The 26,495-nt window shown below is 38.3% G+C and overlaps 1 protein-coding gene across 3 annotated transcripts in view; it reads right to left on the bottom strand.

Annotated features, from left to right (window-relative positions):
- Positions 1 to 417: 417 nt before the first annotated feature.
- VEPH1 (ventricular zone expressed PH domain containing 1) overlaps positions 418 to 26,495 on the bottom strand; it is a 213,032-nt gene continuing 186,954 nt past the window's right edge. For 2 of the 3 annotated variants that reach the window (XM_080658193.1, XM_080658194.1), the window contains 3 exons: positions 25,594 to 25,711; positions 5,256 to 5,392; positions 418 to 1,506 (listed from right to left, as the gene is read on the bottom strand). In XM_080658193.1, coding sequence (XP_080514319.1) covers positions 1,270 to 1,506; positions 5,256 to 5,392; positions 25,594 to 25,711 — 492 coding nt within the window. In that variant the 3' untranslated portion in view covers positions 418 to 1,269. The remainder of the gene's footprint in view (positions 1,507 to 5,255; positions 5,393 to 25,593; positions 25,712 to 26,495) is intronic. The other variant, XM_080658195.1, reaches the window with a different exon arrangement.

Genomic DNA, 26,495 nt, shown 5'->3' with positions numbered 1-26,495 from the left:
CACTTCTGAAAACTTTCAGGTAGCCCTTAGAAGCTCTTTTGTCTTGCTCATCCTGAGTAATTTCAACTAATTCCACATGTTCAGTGACCATCCATATATTCAACAAGCCCAACTTTTGACCTCCAGAACGCCATTTCCCACTTGTAATAACTTCCGTGTCTCACAATACCTCAAAGTTTGTATGTTAAAAGTGAATCGTTTCGTTCCTCAGTTGGCCTCTTTTCTATTTCCTGTCCTAGTGAGTTAGCAGTAGTCAAGGATGAATGAAGGGTATTGACTATTTGTTATCTTTCTCTGGGTTTCTATACTAAATCCCATGGTTAGTAAATTTCTAAGAAAAAAATGATACTTTATGTATAGCCCAAGTTTGCTTTTGTGTTAGTGATCTACTGCTACATAACAAATCACCACACACTTAGCAGCTTAAAAAAGCAGATATTTATTATCTTGAAGTTTCCGTGGGTCAGGAGTCCAAGTATGGCTCAGCTGGGTCCTCTGCTCAGGGTTTGCAAAGCTGCAGTCAAGGTGTGGGCTGGGGCTGGGCTCTTACACGAGGCTGGGGACCCTCTTCCAGGCTCACTGGTTGCTGGCAAAATTCATTTCCTTGAAGCTGTAGGATTCATAGCAGCTTGCTTATTCCAGGCCAGTGAAAGAGAGTCTCTGACTTGCTTTTAAAGGGCTCATCTGATTAGGTCAGGCTCACCCAGGATCATATCCTTTTGATGACCTCAAAGTCAGCCGATTAAGGACCTTCATTATATCTGAAAAATCTCTTTACCCTGGCCATAGAATATCACATAATCGGGAGAGAGACCAGTCTATCTCTTTTGCCATATTCCACTAGTTAGAAACAAGTTGCAGGTTCCACCACACTCAAGGGGAGAAGGTTATATCGGGTGTGGGTCATTGGGAGTCATTCCAGAATTCTGCTTCCCACAGCTTAATTCTTTAAAAAAAAAGTATGGGTAATGGCAAAACCCAAAATCTCAAGTTTAAATGGGAGTGGCACAGAATTTAGGGATGGAGAAAATGGTTTCCTATGATTATCCTAGCTTACACAAATGTTCTGAAGTTAATGCAAATGCCATTAGGATATAAAATGTGCTAGGAATCCTGCCACTTTTGGGTACTGCTTCTGAGGAAAAACTGTTCCACTGGTATTTAGTAAAAAAAACACATGACTCGGCGAATTTATCTTTTTTTCTTGACATTGGCAGTGACAATGCAATGCCATTGTACACAGTCAGTGTGAGGTCGGCTTGCGAGTCCCTACAGATATGTGGTTACCTCTCGACTTTCTCTCTCTTTTGCTTGGGCAACTGCCACATTGATGCACTGGAGCCACTCTTCTGCGTTCTTCTCATCCTTGGCCTTGAAAACATAGGTTTTATTGTCTGTGAAGATTTCAAAAGCCCGAGGGAGAGAGCGGTCCCTGCGTTTCCTGCCCACAGCCTTCACGCTCTGTACTTTGCTGAGTTCTATTGGTGAGTCATCAGGGTCGTCTTTCTGAAATGCATATGGGAAGTAAAACACATGAGCTGGCTCCCAGAGGATGGAAAGATCTCTGGCTACTGGAGAATTTTCCAAGAGGATCAGAATCCTTTCGCTTCATATGGCTCAAAGCCTTTGTTATTTGGGGCGCCATTGCCTCAAAGGGTCGTTAGAACAAGAAAGGAGTGAACAATTGGCCCTTTGTTATCGTATCATAAATTGGCACAAGATAGCTAATTTATAGAAATTATACCTTGGGATTGGGGAAAATGCTTAATTCATATTTCTATGATTTTATATCATTTTCTATTAATATTAAAACTTCATCAATAGAGCAAAACTTAACAGTATAATTTGGAGTACCGTTAACTCAGAATTTGAGATAATTTGGGAAACATGGAATTTAATTTTACTTTGTGCTATATCTGAGAAAAGGGTATTAATAGAATAAAAAGGGTTTCAGTGTTTAAGTAGATCAAACTGTTTTTGAAACTCTGTGGAACGTTGAAAGCGTCATTTGTCTGCTAGCATGAATAGTTTTAAGGGGTCAGATACTTTTTTAAAGCAATTTCAGGTCTTTAACTCCATTTTGTCTCCTGGAGAATGTACCTGTGGTTGAGGATCTTATCAATTCCCCTTTCCCACCTCTCCTGTACAATCATCCTTCTTCCACTTTGCAATGAAAAGATACCCTTCTTGCTCATCCCCAACTTTCCATGGTGTATTATGCAACTTGGAAAAATCTCAAGAGCATCAAACAAATTTAAAAAAGCAGTACAGAATATTAATGTCAGGGAAGCATCCTTCAAACAAGGCAACATTATCATCCCCATTTATTTTGTTAAGAGATGCATTTCCAATAGCATTTCACTTATTAATGGATAATAACTAGTAATATAATAATATATTTGGTATTATACTTATGGCTTTTCATAAATGATATAATTTTTTAAAAGAGAAAAATAAAAAACATTAGTATTTAGAGACTGATGGTCACAAGAAATTAAAATTAAATTTCAATTTATATACATAGTTTTATTGCAATGAAAAATGATAGGGTAATTACAGTGAAATGCTGTGGGAGAGGTAGAACAAAAATATGATTTCAAAAACAATGTAAATATTTCTATTAAAGAATAACTAATTTATGTAATTTTTAAATGGATAGTGTTAGGTGTCAAATTGCTATGGTATTTTATTCCAGTGGTTACATTTAAAGAAAATATGTGATCTTTTTATTTTAAAATGAAAATGCTTATAATTCAACAGAAATTACAGTTTGTGCAACTGTTTAAATTTATGTTTAAAGTGTTGATACAACTTAAAATACTATAGGTAATATAGATCTTTCCAAATTCTTTTAGGGGCTAAATAGGATAAAACTTGGAAGATATCTGCACTAGACAGTATTTGTCAACTTACTGTGGTTTACAGTATCTGAGGGTAATAAAATTGTATTTCTTTGGATTAGCCTACAGTACAGAGATTGATAAGTGAAAGAACTGATAAAAAAAATGTTATCATAGTTATTTCAAGAAGGACAGTGAATTAACCAAGATAGACATGGCCAGGAAGTTAAAGGACACTGTTGCCTAGCTGGTTGGTAGAGATCTTAACAGTAGAAAATAACACTATAGCCTTTTAATTTTTATTTTAAATTGCACATTTTTTTCTCATTTACAAGAAAGGCCCTTTACAATGTGGCTAGACTGCTGACCACTGCCAGGTTACTGTGTCCCTGGGGATGAAGCAGATTTGGCTGTGGTCCTTATACTATTTTATACTATTTCCCAATATTTGAGCCATATGTTTTGTCAGGTTTCTGGAATGTTAAACCATTATTTCCCGATAAAGATGTCAAATAAGTTCGCCAACTATAAAATAGCTTATTCTCTAAACTTTATTAAAAAGCTCCGAATCAAGAAGGATAAAGGTCATTATTTGAGTTCAGGAAAAACACTCTTATGCACTGACTCTGCTTTGACTCAAGGGATCTGAGAAGTCACTACATTTTGACTTATATTCCTGACTTTTTAAAGGAAAACAGGAAATTCAGATGGCCATTTTTAACAGTTTAAACATGCTTCAGTGTGAACCTATACTAAACAAAAATAATGTTTCTTAAACTTCCAATAACTGTCTAAATTGAACACACACTTTACTTCCCTTTTAAAAAGATCTTCAGCCACAGAAAAATCCATCTGTATATTTTATTATACACACAAATGAAGAAAGTAACATGAGTTTAGAATAGGTGTCTTCAAAGTCTTTTTTTTATTCAAAAAGTTAACATGAAGTTTTATAGATTGAAAAAGCACTGATCAGCTAAAACCGTTTTGGCTCAGTGGATAGTGTTGGCCTTCGGACTGAGGGGTCCCAGGTTCGATTCCGGTCAAGGGCACGTAACTTGGTTGCGGGCACATGCCCAGTGGGAGGTGTGCAGGAGGCAGCTGATCGATGTTTCTCTCTCATCAATGTTTCTAACTCTCTATCCCTCTCCCTTCCTCTCTGTAAAAAATCAATAAAATATATATTAAAAAAAAAAGCACTGATCAGCATTTGTCAAATTCAGATATGCCATATTTGATTATTTGATTCTGTTGGGTAATAAATAAATTTTATAATGAGTACTCTAAAAATATAGTGCATATGTTCTCAGTGCATTGTATTTTTAAGCAATTGAAGACCTTTCATTAATTAATTGTCCCTGAAAGGATGCGCAGTTTGCTTTGCCACTGGCTCTGTGTTTAAGTGTACATGGAAGCAGGACTAAGTACTCACTTAAGAACATGTTTGGTGTCAGACTGCCCAAGCCTGACTCCAGTTTTGCCCTCTTTACCTTACTGGCTCTATCTTTGGTCAAGTCAATCAGTCTCTTTGAGCCTTGTTTCCCCTTCTGTAAAGTGGCAATAATAATAGTGCTGACCTCAGAGGATTGTTGAGGCAATCCAGTGTGGCATGTGGTGAGCTCTGATGAGCTATTATTATTATTATTATTATTATTAATTATTATTATTATATTTCAAAGTAGCCAAGAAATAGGTCAAGATTTTATTTCCCTGATCCTGATTGAGTAGAGTTGGATGACAATAAATATGATTTGAAAAGAAGGGGAAAACTTTACATAAGAATAATGAAATATGTAGCTTTCACAAAGTCCTAATGAGGCTGAAAAATTCAGAATACAGATATTTACTCAGCATCCTTGTTCAGATGGAAAATTCTATTAAATGAATATTTATTAATTATTTTAGAATCCCATTTTATTCACTCGCTGAATGAAAGATAGCATTTTTTTCCCTAATCAAATTAAACTTCGGTGATTTCAAAAGTAACTTAAAATAGACCAGCCTTTTTTTCTTCCACCCTGTCCATGGTTCCCCTTCCTTTGGTCCCCACCTCTAAATAAAACCTGTAACTATAAAAGAAATCGCAGTCAATATGATGAGCCATAAATGTATGTAGGTGATCCGCAGGGAAACAAAAGGCAGGGTGTTTCAGTCAAGAGCAGTTTATCTTCTAAAAACCTAAGTCAACAAAAAACAGCTCCCATAATAAAATGAAGATGGACAGTGAACCAACTAACATAGACGTGAACAGAATGGGCAGCGAAAGGAACATGGTAATAAAACAACACTGTATAATTGTAAAACGGAGAAGAAGAAAAATATTGATATTTAACTCAAGACAAAATGCCTACCTAGCTGGTTGGTGGAAATCAAGACTTTAAAAATGCAGGTGTCATAAACAGCAGAGGAACTTACAGACTTTCCTTTTTGAAACAGAAGTTGGTTTCCAGCCAGTGTGAAGTAACGGGTTTTCCACCTTTTGATGAACTTCCATCTGACTTGCTTCTCTTTAAGTTTCCCTTCTATGAGAGGCTGGCCATCCTGATTTACAACTGTTGAAGGTAACAGAATGATCAAGCCATTTATTTTCCATTAGTTATTTGGCAAGTGATCAAAAGTCAGAATTGTCCAGGGAACCAGAACCCAGTAAAGCATATTTGGAAAGTGGGCTAATAAGTTATGAATTTGGTTAACCTTTCTCCTGTTGTCCCTGAAAGGATGCACAGTTTAGATGGTGGGAAAGTGTTGAAAGACCTCGTAGAGATTTTTCAAAAGAAATGTGGCTCACAGAAAGAGCATCTGGTTAGCAGTTTCTAAGGTGGATCCAGAGAGCCAGCTTTCTGTGCTTCTTAACTGCTTTGTTTCACGATATTCTGTTCACACGAACCGCTGAGAAATAAACTTCATAAGTAGTCACAAAACATATATTTAGCTATTTGGCAGCAAAAGTCAACACACTGCTCCAAAAAGACATGTTTTCCTAAAGCCATAACAGCTGCAAAGGCAAATTTACCCAGTTCTTTTGAACATTATATTTCCACTCTCTGGAACACACATACTCTCTCTTCACCTTCCATACTCCCACTTTGCCTAGTTAACAACCAATAATGCATGTTTCAACTCCAATGTTGCTTCCTTTGGTAGACCTTCCCAAAACCCAGACCAGAGTGGCTTTGCCTGTTATATGTTCCCATAGCATCTGGCATGATTCTTTTATATCAGGCATCATCATCTGTAGATTGTTAGTGGTGTTTAGCTGATGAATGTCTTTTTCCCCCATCCAACTGAAAGCTCCCTGAGGGCAGTGTCCCTGCTTTGTTCACTGTTGTATCACCAGGCCTTTAACACAGTGCGAGGCAAATAACAGGAAGCCTATAAATATTTGTTGAATGAACGGATTAATTAGACATTGAAGTAGAGTGTTTATCATTACATTATCATTACACATAATCATAGAATTAGAAGATGTGTTACCATGTCAGAAGGTTAGATGTTGAATGGAGGAATTTAATTTCTTTTAATAATTACATTAAATTCACTTTTTAAATTTATATAAAAGCATCTAATTTCTGGGGAGTATGACAAAATTTACTTCAATAGATTTATGTTCAATTTTCACAGCAATTGGAAAGGAATGACATATTTTCTATCACTTGGAAATTTGGACAATGCCTGTTTGACCATATCCTTCCTACCCTACCATTTCCCTTTTCTAATTTAGATCACATAAGTATCTCGGAGGAAGATTTGTCCATCTTCACTGCATTTTCAAGGTAAGAATAATGAAATATGTAGCGTTCATAAACAAAGTCCTAATGAGGCTACTTTGGCTTTTTTCCCTTGTCTGAAAAGTAGTCAATTGGATGTCTCATTGTCAATCCCAAATTAAGGCTAAAAACAGAAAACACATATCAAATATATATGATAAAAATAGAATAGAGAGTGAGTGACTTGAGGTTGGTGCACATGCATTTAAGTCATCAGAAAAGAGCTTGGATATTTGAGGTGACATTTGATCTGAGACATCAGTGTTGAGAAGCGTCTCCCATTCTCTGAGAAACTTCACGGTGGTTAGTATTGTGCATAACAGAGACCAGGGAAAGCAGGAACCGAGGAAGTATTGACAATCACATCAAGAAAATGATTTGTGGATGCAAGGATGGTACAATACTCACAAATCAATAAACATTATACATTACATAAACAAATTGAGAGATTAAAATCACATCATTATATCAATTGATGCAGAAAAAGCATTTGACAAAATCTAACACCCTTTCTTGATAAAAACTCTCAGCAAAGTGGGAATAGAGGAATCATACCTCAACACAATAAAAGCCTTATATGACAAACCTACAGCCAACATCATACTCAATGGGCAAAAACTAAAACCATTTCCCCTAAGAACAGGAACAAGACAGGGATGCTCACTCTCACCACTCCCGTTCGACATAGTACTGGAAGTGCTAGCCATAGTGATCAGATAAGAAGAAGAAATAAAAGGCATCCATATTGGAAAAGAAGTAAAACTGTCATTATTCGCAGATGACATGATATTGAAACCCTAAAGATTCCATCAAAAAACAACTAGACTTAATAAATTAATTTGGCAATTTAGCAGGATACAAAATTAACATCCAGAAATCTATGGCTTTCTTTTATACCAATAATGAACTCACAGAAAGAGAAACTAAAAAACAATCCCATTTACCACTGCAACAAAAAAATTAAAATACATAGGAATAAACTTAACTAAGGAGGAAAAAGACCTGCATTCAGAAAACTATAGGACACTGAAAAAAGAGATAGAGGAAGACATAAACAAATGGAAGAACATACCATGTTCATGGATTGGTAGAATCAACATCATTAAAATTGGTAGAATCAACATCATTAAAAAGAGATAGAGGAAGACATAAACAAATGGAAGAACATACCGTGTTCATGGATTGGGAGCATCAACATCATTAAAATATACTACCCAAAGCAATCTACAGATTCAGTACAATCCCCATTAAAATACCAATGGCATATTTCACAGACCTAGAAAGAACTCTCCAAAAATTCATCTGGAATGAAAAAAGACCTCGAATAGCCACAGCAATCCTGAGAAAGAAGAACAAAGTTGGAGGGATCACAATACAAGATATCAAGTTATATTACAAAGCCATCATTCTCAAAACTGCCTGGTACTGGCACAAGAACAGACATATAGACCAATGGAATAGAATAGAGAACCCAGAAATAGAACCAAACCACTATGCTCAGTTAATATTTGACAAAGGAGGCAAGAACATACAATGGAGTCAAGACAGTCTCTTCAATAAATGGTGTTGGGAAAATTGGACAGATACATGCAAAAAAATGAAACAGGATCACCAACTTACACCATACACAAAAATAAACTCAAAATGGATAAAGGACTTAAACATAAGATGGGAAACCATAAAAATCTTAGAAGAATCTCAGGCAGGAAAATATCAGACATATGTCATAGCAATATTTTTACTGATACAGATCCTAGGACGATGGAAATTTAAGATAAAATAAACAAATGGGACTACATCAAAATAAAAAGCTTCTGCACAGCAAAAGAAACCATCAACAAAACAACAAGAAAGCCCACTGCATGGGAGAACATATTTGCCAATGATACCTTCGATAAGGGTTTAATTTCCAAAATTTATACAGAACTCATACATCTTAACAAAAGGAAGATCAACAGTCAATCAAACAATGGGCAAAGGACCTAAATAGACACTTTTGTCTAAAAAGGAGACTTATGTAATACTTTAAACAATAAAGAATTAAAGTGGACAATCAGAAGGCTGAAAGACATATGAAAACATGCCCAAAATCACTAATTATCTGAGAGATGCAAATACTAGTAAAAATGACAATACAGTACCATCTCACACCTGTCAGAATGGATATCACCAACAAATCAACAAATGACAAGTGCTGGTGAGGATGCGGAGAAAAAGGAACCCTCCTTCACTGCTGGTGGGAATGCAGACTGGTGCAGCCACTGTAGAGAACAGTATGGAGTTTCCTCAAAAAAATTAAAAATGAAACTCCCATTTGACCCAGCAATCCCACTTCTAGGAATATATCCTGAGAAATCAGAAACACCAATCAGAAAGGATATATGCACTCCTATGTTTATAGCAGCACAATTTACAATAGCTAACATTTGGAAACAGCCTAAGTGCCCACCAGCAGATGAGTGGATTAGAAAACTATGGTACATCTACACAATGGAATACTACACTGCTGTAAAAAAGAAAGAACTTTTACCATTTGCAACAGCATAGATGGACCTGGAGAGCATTATGCTAAGAGAAATTAACCAGTTGGAGAAAGATAAATAATACATGATTGCACTCATTTGTGGAATATAATGAACAACATAAACTGATGAACAAAATAGAGCTGGAGTCATACAAGTATCGAATAGACCATCCAACCTAAGAGGGAAGGCAGGGGGAGGGTGGGTAAGAGATCAGCCAAAGGACTTGTATGCATGCATATGAGCATAACCAATGGACACAGACACTAGGGGGTTGAGGGCATGTGCTGGGGGGATGGGTGGAGGTGGTGGGAGTGCCAAGGGAGAGGTCAATGGGAGAAAAAGGAGACTTATATAATACTTTAAACAATAAAGAATTAAAGAAAAAAATGATTCATGTTCTGCTTTGTTTTACTAGGAATCATCTGACTTAGAATATTCTTGAAGCTAGTAATATTCTTTGCAAATTTAAATTTTCCATAAACAAGGAGCTTCCTTTGTGCAGCCTCTCTGCAGTTACTTCAGGTTCTACTTCAGGTAAAGTTACCTCAGGGGAGTACTTAGGACACAGGTCTTCTCCAGGTGCTCTGCTTTCCCAGAGAGCAGGAGCAGCCTCACACAGCATCCACCTGGGCTGTGTGTTCAATGAGTGTTTACTAACAGGGTGCTGTTGAGGCAGAATGACGGGCCTGTCTGGGAAGAGGAAGGAAAGGTCCAAGAGCAGATCCAAGAGGAGAAAAACAGGAAACAACAAACCAGCAACAACAACAACCCAAACCAAAATAGCTTACAATTTTTTTAAAAATATATTTTATTGATATTTTACAGAGAGGAAGGGAGAGGGATAGAGAGCTAGAAACATCCATGAGAGAGAAACATCGATCAGCTGCCTCCTGCACACCTCCCACTGGAGATGTGCCCACAACCAAGGTACATGCCCTTGACCGGAATCGAACCCGGGACCCTTTAGTCCGCAGACCGACGCTCTATCCACTGAGCCAAACCGGTTTCGGCTAGCTTACAATTTTTAAAAATATATATTTTTATTGATTTCAGAGAGGAAAGGAGAGGGAGAGAGAGAGAGAAACATCAATGATGAGAGAGAATCATTGATTGGCTGCCTCCTGCATGCCACACTGGGGATCCAGCCTGCAACCAGGGCATGTGCCCTTGACTGGAATCCAACCTGGAACCCTGCAGTCCACAGGCTGACACTCTATCCACTGAGCCAAAACCAGCTAGGGCTAGATTAAAAAAAATTAACACCATTTCCATGCTTTCAAATTAGAAAAAAAAAAAATTGCTAACCTAACTGTAATGTTCAAGGGTTTTTAAATAAAATTTCAGAAGAGTTAGATTTGAGTCTTCTCAACTACAGTTTCCTGATCAGCAATGAGGAAATAATAATAGCTCTCTCCTGCCTTACAAGAATGTTGAGAGATCAAAATCAAAATAAAGAAATTTATGTGAGGACACTAGGTAGGTGGCAGAGCACTTCCCCCACCCCCTGTCACTACTTTTACTAAAGACTTTACTTCACAATTTGTAACCCCATTGCTTTCTTACACGGTTTTCATGAAAGATGATTTAAGGAAACGTCATTTACTAACAGTACATTTTTCCTGTCTTAGTTTTCCATATTTACTCAAAGAAGCCTTTGAGATAACCATGAGACCCGAGCCGATTTGAAACCATGATTGATTTAGGTAATATTTAGGTACATAGGAGATTAGCTACAAGTATTTCTCCTCAAGGCAGACCCAAATGTTTCACTTGAAGAGTATGTGTCAAAAGTTTGTGAGGAGCACTTGGCAAAGTAGCTGAAGGAGTTGTTTGAGACAAGGTAAGGGTGGATTATCATGCCCACATACCCGCACAGCCATAATGACAGTGAAGGACTCAAGACAAAATGATAGTCTTACTTGAGAACAAAGGAAGAAGGACCATAGAGAAATGCTGCTAAGCAAAGACTTAAAAGTCTGTGGAAAGGGTTTTAGTAACTTTCACATAGCTACATGTGAGGGCTCTAATTTAGAGTTAGCTTTAGATACTTCTGTAAAAGCCAGGTTATTTGTAGCTGTAGGATTAATTTAAAAATAGTTTCAAGAGGCAACAAAAGAAAGACTTCCAATTTTTTCCAGCTGCTATCTCATGTCTTAATTTTTTTCAATTTGTCTAGCATATGCATGACTGACCATGTGTCATTTTAATAGGTCTATTGCCCATAGTACGTCCTTGTAAGCAATAATTCTCATATGATATTACAGTCTCTTCATGCCTAAAACATGGAACTAATTCTTTCTAAGGATGATCATATTTCATCGTATTTGAAAAATATGATGTAGAATGAGACTATGAGGGAATGAGTATGTGTTTAAAACTACCTTGTTTTCAGGTAATGCATACAGGATATTTAAATATTTTCTCACTTGCCAATTAGCACATTATTTCATTCAAAGCACCACAGTTTGGCTAAGACATTCTCTACCAAGCTGGATCTGTTCCTTTCCTTAATTATCAGTTGGCTGAAAGAACTATGGAATATTAAACTGCATTCTTTAGTACTATTGGAACCTAAGCTGTTATAATGTTCCCAACATAAAAGTCTTTCAGAATGCTAATACATGTTTATACAGTACTTGTATTTCTTTTGTGCACCAAGCGTTGAAAATATTTATGTTGATAAAAGATGAATTTTGAAGGTGTTAATCTTACTCAACATGAAGTTGGTGAATAAGAATGAAATAATATCAAATAGATACCTTAAAGCTCAGAAACCCCACTACAGGAGTAAAGCAATAAAGAATATGCATCTATTTATCTCTCAACTACCCAATCATCTTACACATACTTTTGGGCACAGATAAGCTGTAAGGCACTGTGTTTGTATCTGAGGGGTTATAAAGCCCAGCTTAGCGGGAGCTTGAATTTATCATCTCGTGGAGAGATAAAGCATTTTACAAATTCTACAGCTCAATATAGAATCTGGTGAATACCACTGGAGAGGTAAAAGCCAAGCATTATAACACTCGGATAAAGGAAGTTCTACTTCTAGCTGTGAGGAGGTAACATGAGAGTCAGGCCCCTGCTGAAGAAGGCAGAAAGAATATTGTAGGAAGAGTGCAGAAAAGAACTGAGGTAACAAGAGGGATATGTGAGGGAAAGCACATGAAAAAACACAAAACACCTAAAGAAGCTGGAAGAATGAATGAACTCATAAGTAAGTCATAAAGCAGTTGTGTTGGGACACAGTGATGAGCTGAAGGCTGAGGATATGAGGGTGATTCATAATTCCTAGATGCAAGATCTAGGCAAGAGACTGGGTATCAAATGGTCATGGGGAGGTCATACTGGGCTTTATTTGAAAGTTCTTCTGAAGCCCCATGAGGGAGGACCTTGCTTTTTTCAAGGCTGGAGGGCTCCAAGGCCTATGAAGATCCAGTCAGCACAGCTACCAGATGGTATCAGCTATGCTCCATGCAGGATCCTGGCAGGAGACAGATGGCACCTCAGGTTGGTAATTAGGATGAGTTAATAAAGGGACTATTTACATGGATGTGGGAAATATATAGGAAAAGCACCATGCTACTCTGGGCCCAGAACCTATTAGCAGGCATAATAAACAGTCATTTGCCTGAAGAGGAAAAGGGAGAGGACACTTAGCACCCAGAGGCAGACCTGCGTGGAGGGTGCTGCCTGACAGGAGCTGTGGCCATGGGTGGAGGACACAGTCAACCCGCAGTGACCAACCAGAGAGGAAACTGGGCCTCATTCTTCTCCTTCTCTCTCTTTTCTATTTTTAAAATTATTATTATTTTTCAATCCTCCCCCCAGGGCATGCTTTTATTTTATTTATTTAAAATATGTTTTTACTGGTTTTAGAGAGAGACAAAGGCAGAGGGAGAGAGAAACATTCATTAGGTGCCTCTTGCAGGCCCCCAACTAGAGATCAAGCCCACAACCCAGGCATATAACCTGCCCAGGAATTGAACCTATGACCTTTTGGTTCATGGGCCAATGCTCAACCAACTGAGCCACTCCAGCCAGCTGTTTCTCTCTCTCTTATCTCCTGCTGGTATCCCCAGTGGTCAAATGTATCCAAAAGCCAGAGCTAAGGGAGACTGGAACAAACAAGAGAGGCACTTATTCTAAACTGGAGTGTAGCAAGCAGGAAAACCTCCTGGGACTGATGCTGACTGAGTTGAACTATGAGGGACAAGTAGCAGTTTTGAACATAAAGGAAGGAAGGGTATTTTTTGGGGGAAATCATATGCAAAGGGTCAATGCTTAGAGAGGGGGCATCAAATGCATTTTAAGAATTATCACTCATTCTATGCGATGGAATCTGGTGGGACTTGAGAGCAAGGGAATAGGAGTGAGAATCAGGAGACCAATCCTCATGATCCTTGGACATCATGCAAAGTGGAACCTAAAACTTTGTAATGTAGCATAATGAAAGATAATAATTTCTGTAGTTATACATAAGAGTATAAGAATTTAACAATTCAAGGTTTCTATCTTGTTCTAAGATTTCTTGCAATTCTGAATGTCTTTATCCAATTATAATTTATTGAAATATGGTTTGTTTTAATTCATGTTTAGTCCTCATTACAATAGATCATATAGGGCTGAACCAAAAACATTTTTCTGGTAGAGGCCTGTAGTTTATAGTTCAGTTGAAGTCCAGAGTCTGCTACCTAACAGCTGACTGGTCTTGTGCAAGTTATTTAACTTCAGTGAGCTTTAGCCTCCTCCTCTCTAGAGTTGTCACGTTTAACAACAGGGCCACCATGAACGGCTGTGAGCACACAGCCAAGGTGGTGAGTAGGGGCTGAAGTTCAGCCTTAACCTTGTAGTTGAAGCCATGTAACACCAAGTGGACTTCAACTACCATCATTAAAGACATATAAAAACACCATAAAGTTGCTACTATAATCATGATCATGATCATTATCAACATAAAATGATCACCCTCATTCTTTTATTGTAATGATGAACAGTTAGTTTTTATAAATACCATATCCTCATGATTCTTGGATAAAACCCATCTCTCTCCCTCCAATCTAGAATGGAATGAAACATACATGAAAGCATTAGGCATAGTGAGAGAATTCAGCATGAGACAAGAACCCTTTCAAGATTCAAGGACTGCAGGCTTTTAACTTAAGGCATGACAGGCAATTCAAGGTCCCCAAAAGGAGATATGCTCCTGTTTTTGAGTAACTGATCCTTTTATTCACCAAGATTTTTATTTTCAAGCCATCCCAATAATGGATTGGGCTGCATTGGGAATGTTTTTTTTTTAATTTCTTTATTGATTAAGGTATTACATATGTATCCTTATTTCCCCAATACCCTCTACCTTCCATTCATGACCCCACCCCCCTGTTGTCCGTGTCCATTGATTAGGCTTACATTGCATGCATATAAGTCCTTTGGTTGATCTCCCTTACCCCCACCCTCCCCTACCTTCCCTGAGGTTTGACATTCTGATTGATGTTTCTCTGTCTCTGGATCTATTTTTGTTCAACGGTTTATGTTTTTCATTATATTCCACAAATGAGTGAGATTATGTGATATTTATCTTTCTCTGCCTGGCTTATTTCACTTAGCATAATGCTCTCCATCTCCATCCATGTTGTTGCAAATGGTAAGAACTCCTTTTTTACCGCAGTGTAGTATTCCATTGTGTAGATGTACCACAGTTTTTTAATCCACTCATCTGCTGATGGGCACTTACGCTGTTTCGAAATCTTAGCTATGGTGAATTGTGCTGCTATGAACATAGGGGTGCATATATCCTTTCTGATTCATGTTTCTAGTTTCTTGGGATATATTCCTAGAAGTGGCATCACTGGGTCAAATGGGAGTTCCATTTTTAGTTTTTTGAGGAAACTCCATACTGTTTTCCACAGTGGCTGCACCAGTCTGCATTCCCACCAGCAGTGCATGAGCGTTCCTTTTTCTCTGAATCTTCGCCAGCACTTGTCATTTGTTGATTTGTTGATAATAGCCATTCTGACAGGTGTGAGATGGTACCACATTGTTATTTTGATTTGCATCTCTCTGATGATTAGTGACTTTGAGCAGGTTTTCATATGTCTCTTGGCCTTCCTTCTGTCTTCTTTTGAAAAGTGTCTATTTAGATCAGTTTCCCATTTTTGATTGGGTTGTTTATCTTCTTTTTGTTAAGCTGCATGAGTTCCCTGTAAATGTTGGAGATTAAACCCTTATCGTTGATATCATTGGCAAATATGTTCTCCCATGCAGTGGGCTTTCTTGTTTTTTTAATTGATGGTCTCCTTTGCTGTGCAAAAGCTTTTTATTTTGATGTAGTCCCATTTGTTTATTTTCTCTTTAGTTTCCATTGCCCTAGGAGCGGTATCAGTGAAGAAATTGCTTTGGCATATGTCAGAGATTTTGCTGCCTGTGGATTCCTCTAGTATTTTCATGGTTTCTTGTTGTATGTTTAAGTCCTTGATCCATTTTGAGTTTATTTTTGTGTATGGTGTAAGTTGGTGGTCTAGTTTCATTTTTTTGCATGTATCTGTCCAATTTTCCCAACACCATTTATTGAAGAGACTGTCTTGACTCCATTGTATGTTCTTGCCTCCTTTGTCAAATATTAATTGAGCATAGTGATTTGGGTCAATTTATGGGTTCTCTATTCTATTCCATTGGTCTATATGTCTGTTCTTGTGCCAGTACCAGGCAGTTTTGAGAACAGTGGCTTTGTAATACAGCTTGAAATATGGTATTGAGATCCCACCTACTTTGTTCTTCTTTCTCAGGATTGCTGTGGCTATTCGGGGTCTTTTTTTTATTCCAGATGAATTTTTGGAGAGTTCTTTCTAGGTCTGTGAAATATGCCGTTGGTATTTTAATGGGGAGTGCATTGAATCTATAGATTGATTTGGGTAGTATGGACATTTTAATGATGTTGATTCTCCCAATCCATGAACATGGTATATTCTTCCATCTGTTTACGTCTTCCTCTATCTCTTTTTTCAGTGTCCTATAGTTTTCCGCTTATAGGTCTTTTACCTCCTTAGTTAAGTTTATTCCTAGGTATCTTAATTTTTTTTGGTGCGATGGTAAATGGGATTGCTTTTTTAGTCTCTCTTTCTGTAAGTTCACTATTGGTGTATAGAAATGCCATAGATTTCTTGGCGTTAATTTTGTATTCTGCTACATTGCCGAATTCATTTATTAAGTCTGTTAGTTTTTTGATGGAGTCTTTTGGGTTTTTTATGTACAATATCATGTCATCTGCAAATAAGGACAGCTTTACTTCTTCTTTTCCAATTTGGATGCCTTTTATTTCTTCTTCTTGTCTAATTGCAATGGCTAATACTTCCAGTACTATGTCGAACAGGAGTGGTGAGAGTGAGCATCCCTGTCTTGTTCCTGTTCTTAGGGGAAATGGTTTTAGTTTTGCCCATTGAGTATGATGTTAGCTGTGGGTTTATCATATGTAGCTTTTATTATGTTGAGGTATGATCCTTCTATTCCCACCTTGTTGAGAGTTTTTATCAAGAAAAGGTGCTGGATTTTGTCAAATGCTTTTTCTGCATCAATTGATATGACTATGTGATTTTTATCTCTCAATTTGTTTGGGAATGTTTTTTACTCTACCTGTGGTTTCTTCCTTTTCATCCAGATTTCCTGCTTGTTCTTATGACAGTAGATGGTGACTCCCACATAAATACTATTCACATTGCACACCGACTTCCAGACTCAGAAATTACTTCTACTGTATACTTTCCAGCTTATGCAACTTTTGCTTGAAAGTATTGCATTGTGCATGAATACCCCATAATTGACCTTGTCATGAATCTAATTTATGATATTTGAATTCTTAAATACTCTTTACTGACTGTTAAAGATAAATACCTTCATAAGAAGACATATTCTGAAAGAAGAGTTATAAATATCAAATACATAATTTTTAAATAAAAATTGAGAGAAAATATGTCTTAACATTCCCCCCCTTCTTGAAATCCCTGCTTCTGGGACTTATAACTCCTATATAGTCTGTGGGGAATTTCTTTGTATGTATTGAAAGTCTCAAATTTACTTTAATTTCCTTCCATGGTTTTACTGATTTGTGTGTGTGTATGTGCCAGTTGTAATAAAGCCAACTATGATTGCAGAGAATATGCTTAAAGAGGGATAGAAGAATTATTAAATGAGGAGGTCATGGGAGCCACATTTAGCAGACTGAGCGTCTGTGGTTTTTGAAATCACTAAGGGTCGTAGTGAATGGCATGTTTGTTATGAATATCCAGGCAGTGTATTAGAGTGCCATACCTTGTCAGTAATGAATAAATGAGGAGGCATAATCCAGCTTAGATTTTGTAACATCCTACAGGATGCTGTGGGTCCAAAATAGTACAGACAAACTCAATTTGACAGCAGACCTTTGAGGGCACTTTTACATGTGACTGAATGGCTTCCTTTCTCGATCATTTCATGGCCATCAAAATGTAATATGCTTTCTTGGCTTCTCTACCAATCACTGAAATATTGAACTAAAAAGCCCCAGGACTACTATTTTGTATGTCTGTAGAGCAATGGTTCCAAACTCTGTACTGAGGGCCACCTACATTGGAATTAACTGCTGGGTTATTAAAAGGCACATTCCAAGGCACCACTCCAAACCTTCTGAATCACAATTTTTGGATAGGGGGAGGGATCACCCTTCTTAACAAGATCCCCAGGTGATTTTACTAGAGCTTAGAAACTTCTAGGAAACGATGGAAGCCTCATGATAAATCACAGTAATCGATCATATAATATATAAAATAGTAAAACTGCAAAACCAATGGTGGAAATAAAATTGTTGCCCTAGCAGGTTTGGCTCAGTGGATAGAGCTTCATCCTGTAGACTAAAGGGTCCAGGGTTCAATTCCCATCAAGGGCATATGCCCGGGTTGTGGGCTCAATCCCTAGTAGGGGGCATGCAGGAGGCAGCCAATCAATGACTCTCTCTCAACATTGATGTTTCTATCTCTCCCTCTCCCTTACTCTCTGAAATCAATAAAAATAAAAATATATTTTAAAAACATTTGAAAAAATTGTTATGGCCTTTGCATGAAATTAAAAAATAAGGTAGTAGTATAAGATCATATGTGTATCCTTGGCTTAAGTCAACAGAGTTATAGAAAAAAAAATGCTCAGGATCAGTGTTTATGGAATTTGACTTATTTAATTGTCATCAGTGAAACAAAAATTCTAAAGTTACTTGCCAATAAAGTAACCTTTTCAGTAGTTCTGAGCAGTAATTTTGGCCACCTCTGTGCTTTTATGAGAAGATATAAAAGAAGATTGGCACACACTTGCCAAGTAATGATTGATAGGGACCCATCAGAAAAGATCAGGAATGGTAGAAATGACTGGAAATAATTGTTCAATCTTAGAATTGACCTTTGAATAAGAAAAGGCTGCAAAGACATTTCCCATGTTGGTCCACATTGCCATCCTATTGATATGATCCCATGAATAGGGATTATGGGCAACATCTGGTTATAGGATTTTAGAAAGTTTTAAATGTTGAGTGCTTTCCCACACTGCCTGTGCATTATATAGCTTTCCTTACATGGCGAAATACAGATCTGACATACTTGCACCAGGTCTGTGATAAGGAGGGTCATTTTGTTTGGGTTGTACAAGTTGAAAACATCTTAGCCATTTTCCCACATTCTAAGGCATTGTTTATAATGTTTTTATGGAATTATTTAACACAAGTTCTGTCTGTTGTGGTTGAGGCCTCAAACCATTTGGCAATAAATAGAAGTCTTACAATGTCTGCACTGGAAAGTTTACGTATGACATATACACACCATCACACTCTGTGTGTATTTGATTATATGCATACACCCACAATACCTTACTCTCTGTGAAATAAAATGATGTCATAATATCTTTGAAAATAACTTATTTAAGAAGATATTGTTTATATGAAGAATACATTTGACACACAAAGAACACCAGAAATGTCAAAATATGAATATGATTTTTTATCTTGAAATGTATCACTATGAATTCATGAATTTGTATTTTGTTACCATTTGCCTAAGAAAAATTTTTCTAAAAAATTTCTGAGAAGGTACAAACTTTGGATATTCACTTATTTGGTAAATATTTATTGTGCCAGGGATTGAGAATGAATGGATGAGGGGAGCTTCCTTCACAGAACTTACTATTTACTGGAGGAAATACATATTCATCAAACACTCACAAGTTAAAAAGAATGAGATGGCAGCTGTAATAAGTGTTATGAGAACAGGTCCGTGCTTTGAGGATCTAGGTATTAGTTAGGGAAGTGACTGAGGGATTCCCATGACAGTGAATTTGAGTTGTAATGGGAAGGCTAAAATCTATGTTAACTAGGCGAGGATGGGAGAAAGAGCACTCTGGGCAGAAAAACAGCACGTACAAAAGCCTGATGTCAGGAAGAAGTGGGGTGTGTATGGGAAATGGATTGAAGGTCCTTCCCACCAGAGCAGAGAGGAACAGTGCATGGGACAAGATGAGACTTGGAAAGACCATTGCATTTGAGGTTGTGAGGGGCATGTTATGGAGTTTGGTCTTCAAAATAAGAGCGGTGGGGAGTTATTGTAAGGTTTTGTGTAGGGGCTGGCACCATCAGCTTTTTGCTTTAAAGAAATCGTTCTGTCTGAGGGAGATCAATAGGGTCCAGATTAGCTCAGTTCGGAGGTTATTGCCTTTATTTTAGGTAAGAGATGATGGCATCTTGCTCTAGGGCGATAGAGAGAAGCAGACAGAGTTGAAAGAAATTAAGAAATGCACAATATTGGGTGATGGATTGGAAGGGGATGAGGGAGAGAACAGTGGGTTGCTGGTTGGTGCAACAGAATAAGTGATGTGTTTACTGAGATAGGAAATTCTGGAAGAAAACCAAGTGGTTTTTAGGACAAGGGTGAGACAACCATAAGTTTTAATTTAATGAGCCGAGTTTGAGGTGCCTTTGAAGCAGTTGAGTAGGCCGTGGTAGATGTATATCTAGAGTTCAAGAGAGGCCTGGACTGCATATGCACAGTTGGGAGTTGTCTCATCCAAGTATTTAGTAAGCTGCAGAATCTGCAGGATTGACTGGGGATAGCGTGTACAGTGAGGAGGAGGGAGATGCTCTAACAGTGAATAGCTGGAGAGAGGAAGGTGGGCCTGGAAAGGAGGCTGAGAAGTGTCTACAGAGTCGGAATGAGAGCAGAGGAGTGTGTTATAGAAGTTCAAGGAAGAAAATATTTGAAGAAGGTGGAAATGGTCAACAGGGTTGAATGCTGCGACAAGGCAAGTAGCACAAGGACTGAAACATATCCAGTGCATGGGTGACTTGCAGGACTTTAATGGCCATAGAGATAATGGCTCAGGAGCCAGACAGAGAGGGGTTGAGTCAGGAGGAGAAGGAGGCAAGGGTGTGCAGAGATTGAGCATTGGCAACTCATTTGGCTTTAAAGAGGAGGTGAGAGAGAGGCAGCAGGTGAAGAGAAAGGAGAGAGTAAGCCAGTTGAGTGTGTTTAAAAGCCAATGTGAGGATTCAGTTGGTATGGAGAATTGATTAGAGAGAGAGAGAGAGAGAAATGATAATCAATACAATAGAGTTTCTGAGAAGGTAGGAAGACTTAATAGAGAGTGTAATGCCCAGAGAGGCATAAACCATGGGAAGAGGGGGAAAGGAAGAAGATTCCAGGATAATAACTTATTTCAGTTGAGAAATGTGTTTTTGTTTTGGCATAAAATAACTCAAAGTATCTTTGAACAACAGGCTGAGATTTTACATAATCAATACATATTCAGGAGTCACTAGCAGTATGTAGATGTGGAAATGTCCTACACATGCAGTGCGCTGGTTTTGGTGCTCTAACAACACTTAGTATATATGACAATTTCTGACGTGTGGTAGGAGGGAAGGCATTATAACACAAACCTAGCCATTGCATAAATCCAAAATGGGTTTTCTTTTGTCACCTTTAAAGTTCCATGAACATTGACACTGATATTAAATGGAAACGTTCCATGTGAATGGACTTACAAGGCTATTTGTGTCTTACAGTTGGGTCCTCAGAGGTCACTTAGCCTATTTTCACATTGACGTCTGGAATGGAAGGTCACCTAGCTCACCCTGAAGGTGTCCAGCAAAGGATAGCCACAGATCTCCTTACAAAGGCTTTTCTTATTCTGATATAATTTTGAAACCATCTCTACTTGCCATGTATATAACAGCATGCTCTTACAGCACAAATGTTTGACATCAAGTTCTGAAGAGGAATCATGATAGCAGGTTGTCTGAAAAAAAACTCTTTCATTTTCCTTTATAACCTAAGGAGACCTCCTATTGGCAATCACATGCAGAATCTAAATATCCAATGACTCAGAGAGAATCACACTGGGGAGCTTTCAGATTTGTGGAGGAAGACAGAGCCGTCTTGCAGTTGTTTTTTTGTAGGGTGTAAGAGCATAGGCATCCCACATGTCTCATGGAACAGGAGTGAAAGTTATCCCTCGTCCTTGTGAAAAATGTGACTGAAAGAAAGCCAGACATGTTCCGGGATGGCCAGCTGACTAACTCCTACTGTTAACATGCACCAGCAATTCCAGGACAGGAGGTGACTGATAAACAGATTTGCTTGGTTTTCCAGAAATAAGAGCTGTTCTGTTAAATCTACTTGCTCAAGCTCCATCCTCCCGTTCGTGTGGAGTAAAGGGATTGGCAAGAAACACTACCAGGCAAGTCTCCCAGGACTCTCGAGTTATTTCAGTAATTTTCTAATCTACTAATCTACTCAGGACTTTTATAAACTGATTATCAGAAACTGAATCAGCAATTGGAGAGTCTGGAAATAGTTTCTAATGTAACCATTTCCCGCATGTAATCATGACTCACACATTATTGCATAAAGTCCCTGCTCTTCTTTAAGCAGAAAAAGTTGGCGGGGAGGTAGCTCACTCGTTGGTCTTTCCATGATAAGAAATTTGAATGATCATGCTTGGAATTTCCAATATTCCATGTCCGTAACTTGGATTTGGCCTAGAGATTAAAGTTTCAGGTTCAGGAATTAACCTAGATTTTAAAATCCTAGTTCTGCTTAGTAGCTGTGTTACCTTGGGAACATTACTTAATGATGAGAAAATAAGAAAAAAAATGCATGTAAAGTTTAGCACAGAGTTAGCATGATAAATGCCAACAATTGCAGCCATTTTTGGATCTTAACACTACTCTAGCATTCAGTTTCCTCTGACTTTACCTGCATCTAATTGGATAAAAATAAATTTTATTGACTAGCAGATATTAAACAGAGATACTTCTGTGTGTTGGTGGTAGAGTTGGTGGGGTGATGAGATTTTTACCTGAAGAGGGGAATGTGCTTAAGTGACCATGTAAGCCAGCTGATGGCTGTCAATTTCTGGAGTGCCATAGTTCCATCTCCACACTATTAAGAAGTATTTATATTTCAGGATGTCTAATTGAACTTCTAATTGCCTTGTGTGTGTTCCTCATTTATGGAAATGCTGCAAATATTTTTTTTCAATACTGGAACAATACATTCTTGACAGCAGTTACTGTATCATTTGTCAGTACCTTAAAAAAACAAACCCAAACCCAGTTTCTTCAGCCTTTTGTCTTAGACTCTAATCCTACTTCTCTAGACCCTCCTTCCTGAGGCTGACAGGACATCTGGACCCTGCGGGGCCACTGATGAAACCCAGAGGAGTAACAGGACTCGGCACAGAACGTCCAGCACTGGACAGGGAAGGGAAATGGACCCTTTGTGTTACGTGTGGTGACTTCTCTCAAGTAGGAACAAGCTCCAACCTCCATTGACCAGATTCCAGATGTACTGGGTGTGAAATAGTGATGCATTTGACATACTTAACACATAATTACAATATTGAAACATCATGTTTTAACATTCAAGGCTTTGGCTTAGCCATTTCTAAACATTCATTCATTCTTTCATTCACTTACTCAACAAGTATTTATTGTGTGCTAAAAATGTACTAGAAAGTATGCTAGATTTTTCTATCTGTGTCTTGTAGTCCTAACTGGATTATGAATCCTTTTGGAGCAAAGATATTGTACCTTATTCATTATTCAACACTTGGCCTGTAGGAGGCATTTAATCAACTCAATAAACATGCATTACATAAATGAAAAATGAGATGCAACTACTATGCCAGACATACATAACCAAACCACAAAATATGTATTCCTATGTCTTGATCATCTTTAAGCTTACAATTTTAGTAGGATATGAATATAAATATTATCTCCATGAATAATATATGTACCATCAGTATTTTGTTAGACCTTTCACTTAGATTAAATATATAATTCATATGCTTATATAAAAATAAGATCAACAACCATGTAAACTTTTCAGGGATTCAAGAGCCTTTGGTGAAAATCTGAGTTTAAAATAGGACGTCTCTCCAACTCAAACCCCCTTTCATGAAGCAAAATGAATTGAGCAAAGAAATCCAAGCACACTGAAGTTCTCAGGGCCAAACATTTTGATTCAATATGTTCTGCTATAAAATATTGGCCTTCTTTGGATTTTTATTGCTATATGTTCTCAGTCTATATTCAACTGTGAGAAACACAAATAAGAAAGAATGTGCAAAATAATTCTTTTCAAGTGCATGGCAATGAATTTGAGAAAACATATATTAAAGGAACACTTTGTATTTTTAACTTTCCATCCCTTTCCCAAGGCCTCCCTGGGCCAGATACGATGAACTGTTTATTGAACTAAGGACCCAGCTTGCTTGGAATGAAAATTCTGAAGGGCTGCTCAGAGCCACCTATGATACACACCTTACTTCGCCATGCTCTCAACATTTATTTTAAGCTCTTTTCCTAGGTGAAATTAGGAATGTTTATAATGGAGACATTCAATTCCCCAATTCCTCATTTGCTCGAATTAACTTTTTAAAAATTGGGGTGTTCGCTCTGGATCAGCTCAGTCCTGACTAACCAGCCAACCATCTGCCTCAACAAGGCTGTGTCCTTCTCTGCCAGCCTCTTCCATCCACCCCTTCTCCATGGGGTAATACATTTTAATTGGTGCTTCTCTGAGATCCCCTCACATCTCCATCTGGCCAAATAAACACATTTTTCCCCTATTCAGCCTCAACATCTTGGCAGTTTGCAAGAGGATAGACTTGCCACAGTGGGTAATCTCTAAGCTTCAAAAATTCTAAAATTAAAGGCACAGATACAGGTGGTATAATCAATGGCTCTCTCGAGGATGGCTCGTCTACAAAGTGGCTTTGTGCTCAACAGTGGTTTTTCTTTTTTCTTGATTTTTTAGAGAGAGACAGAAACATTGATGAGAGAGAAACATCAGTTGGCTGCCTCCTGCACACTCGCCACTGGAGAGTGAGCCCACAACCTGGGCATGTGCCCTGACCAGGAATTGAACCAGCGACTTTTTGGTGCATGTTGTCAACATTCAACCACTGAGCCACACCGGCCGGGTTCAGCAGTGTTTTTACACTGCTTCCTTGTTCTGCATTGCAGTTCCTGAGCTTGTGTTAAGAACTTTGTCCTTTCCGAGGGCAAATCACTGATGACATATTCCAAGGACAGCATCACTTTTGAACATAGGCTTATTACCACCCAATTTCCACTGGTCAGGTTGGGACCATTATAACCAGGAGACAGAAGGGTGAAATGGTTAAGACTGTGGGCTCTGGAGGCAGGTTGAGTTCCCACCTGTGGGACTTTGGGCAGTTACCAAGTTGTTCCATGCCTCAGTTTCTCCATCAGTAAAAATGGAGACAATATTAGTACTAACCTCATATGATTACTGTGAAGATTAAATGAAGTATCTGACATGTTTAACACAGAGCTTGGCTCATATTCACTAACAATTACTATTTTTAGGGCAGGGAAGTAGACTAAATTCTTTGGGCAGCAGGAAAGAAGGGAAAGAATAACCAGTTATGAAGTTATTCCTCAAATAAGACCTTTAAGTGTTTAACTATTTTTTTACACAGTTTAATCATAAAGCAAAGTGTAAGGGATGACTGGGAGATGACATGGTCTGTGTGCTCATTCATTCATTAAGTGCTCTCTCATTTTTTTGAGGCTCTGGACAGAATGCTCCTTTTCCCTCTAACCCTCATGGTCATTTGTGTGGAAATGAAGAATGGTTCCAGGGCTAAGTGGCCAGTACTGCTTTCTTGGCAGCTATATATAAAAGGTATTGTTTCTCTCGCTCACTTCTGGTTTATGTGTCTCTCCCTTTCAGCAGCTCTTTTCCTCACTCCCACTTTGATGAGATACCGTTCTCAGAACTGAGCAGTGGCCATCAGGCACACCTCTGCGCGTTATTGCAACTGAGGATGTTTATGCAAGAAGAGGGCCAACTAGAACAGTGGGGCTCATAGGTCTCTGTCAATCTCCAGGGGTATGCATGATTTGGGGGTGTCTCTCACCGGTTGCTTTTTCAGGGTTGTTGCACATGAAGCATTGCCATGCTCCTGCCGCTTCGCTGAAGCCAAACACGTCAAAGAACCTCACTTCTTCCAGATGGAGCTGTACCTGGTCCAGATCCTGTTTCAGGAACACAAAGCACAGGGAACATAAACGAATCTGCCTGCTGCATGGCATTCTGAAACTGGAAAGGGGGCCTTGGACGTAGGATGGCCAATGCTCAGTCTCAGTGCTAAGGATGAGGAGGGAGTGTTCAGAAGACCCCTCTCCCCTCACTGTGGAAAGAACAGCATCTCAAACTCTTCCCGGAGTGTCTTAAATGCAGTGGGCACGGCCCCAGGGCTGAGCACCAGGGTAAGTGGTGAGGGGTCAGAGCCTGAAGTACCCAGAATGTTATTGCATCTAGACACAGTGCCAGAATTTCTAAAAAGAAGGGCTATCCAGGTGGCAGTGTGGTTAAAAGGAACACTATTGAGGGATTTGTCTTTTAGGTACCCTTGACATGAACTTGAGAATCAATTATTTCTATTAAAAATTATTGTTATTAGGTTGGTTTTGCAGGGGATTGGTGGAAAATATGAAGAAGGCCTTAATCCTTCAGCCCTTGGCCCCAGTATTGCTTTAGTTGTATGCTTTATCTTAAAAGTGTATGAAAATTTTACAATCTATTCCCTAATATGGCTTTATTGGTTTTAATGGGAAATAATGTCTTAAATTACATATCAGTAAGTTAATTAACCTTTTCCCCTCCAAATGGCTGAGTAGAATTGACACACCAAGAAGACTGACCATGCTTTATGTGTCCTGTGGCATTGTGCCAGTGTGTTCCTATTTAAGAGGCAGAGGAGAGAGTTTCCATTACACCGTGAATGGATGGAAAACGATTAGCCTAACCAAATTAAAT

This window comes from Plecotus auritus (genome assembly GCF_963455305.1).
Source record: "Plecotus auritus genome assembly, chromosome: 2".
Lineage (NCBI taxonomy): Eukaryota > Metazoa > Chordata > Mammalia > Chiroptera > Vespertilionidae > Plecotus > Plecotus auritus.
The sequence above is the reverse complement of the archived record's forward strand: the minus strand, read 5'-3'. Positions and strand labels throughout refer to the sequence as shown.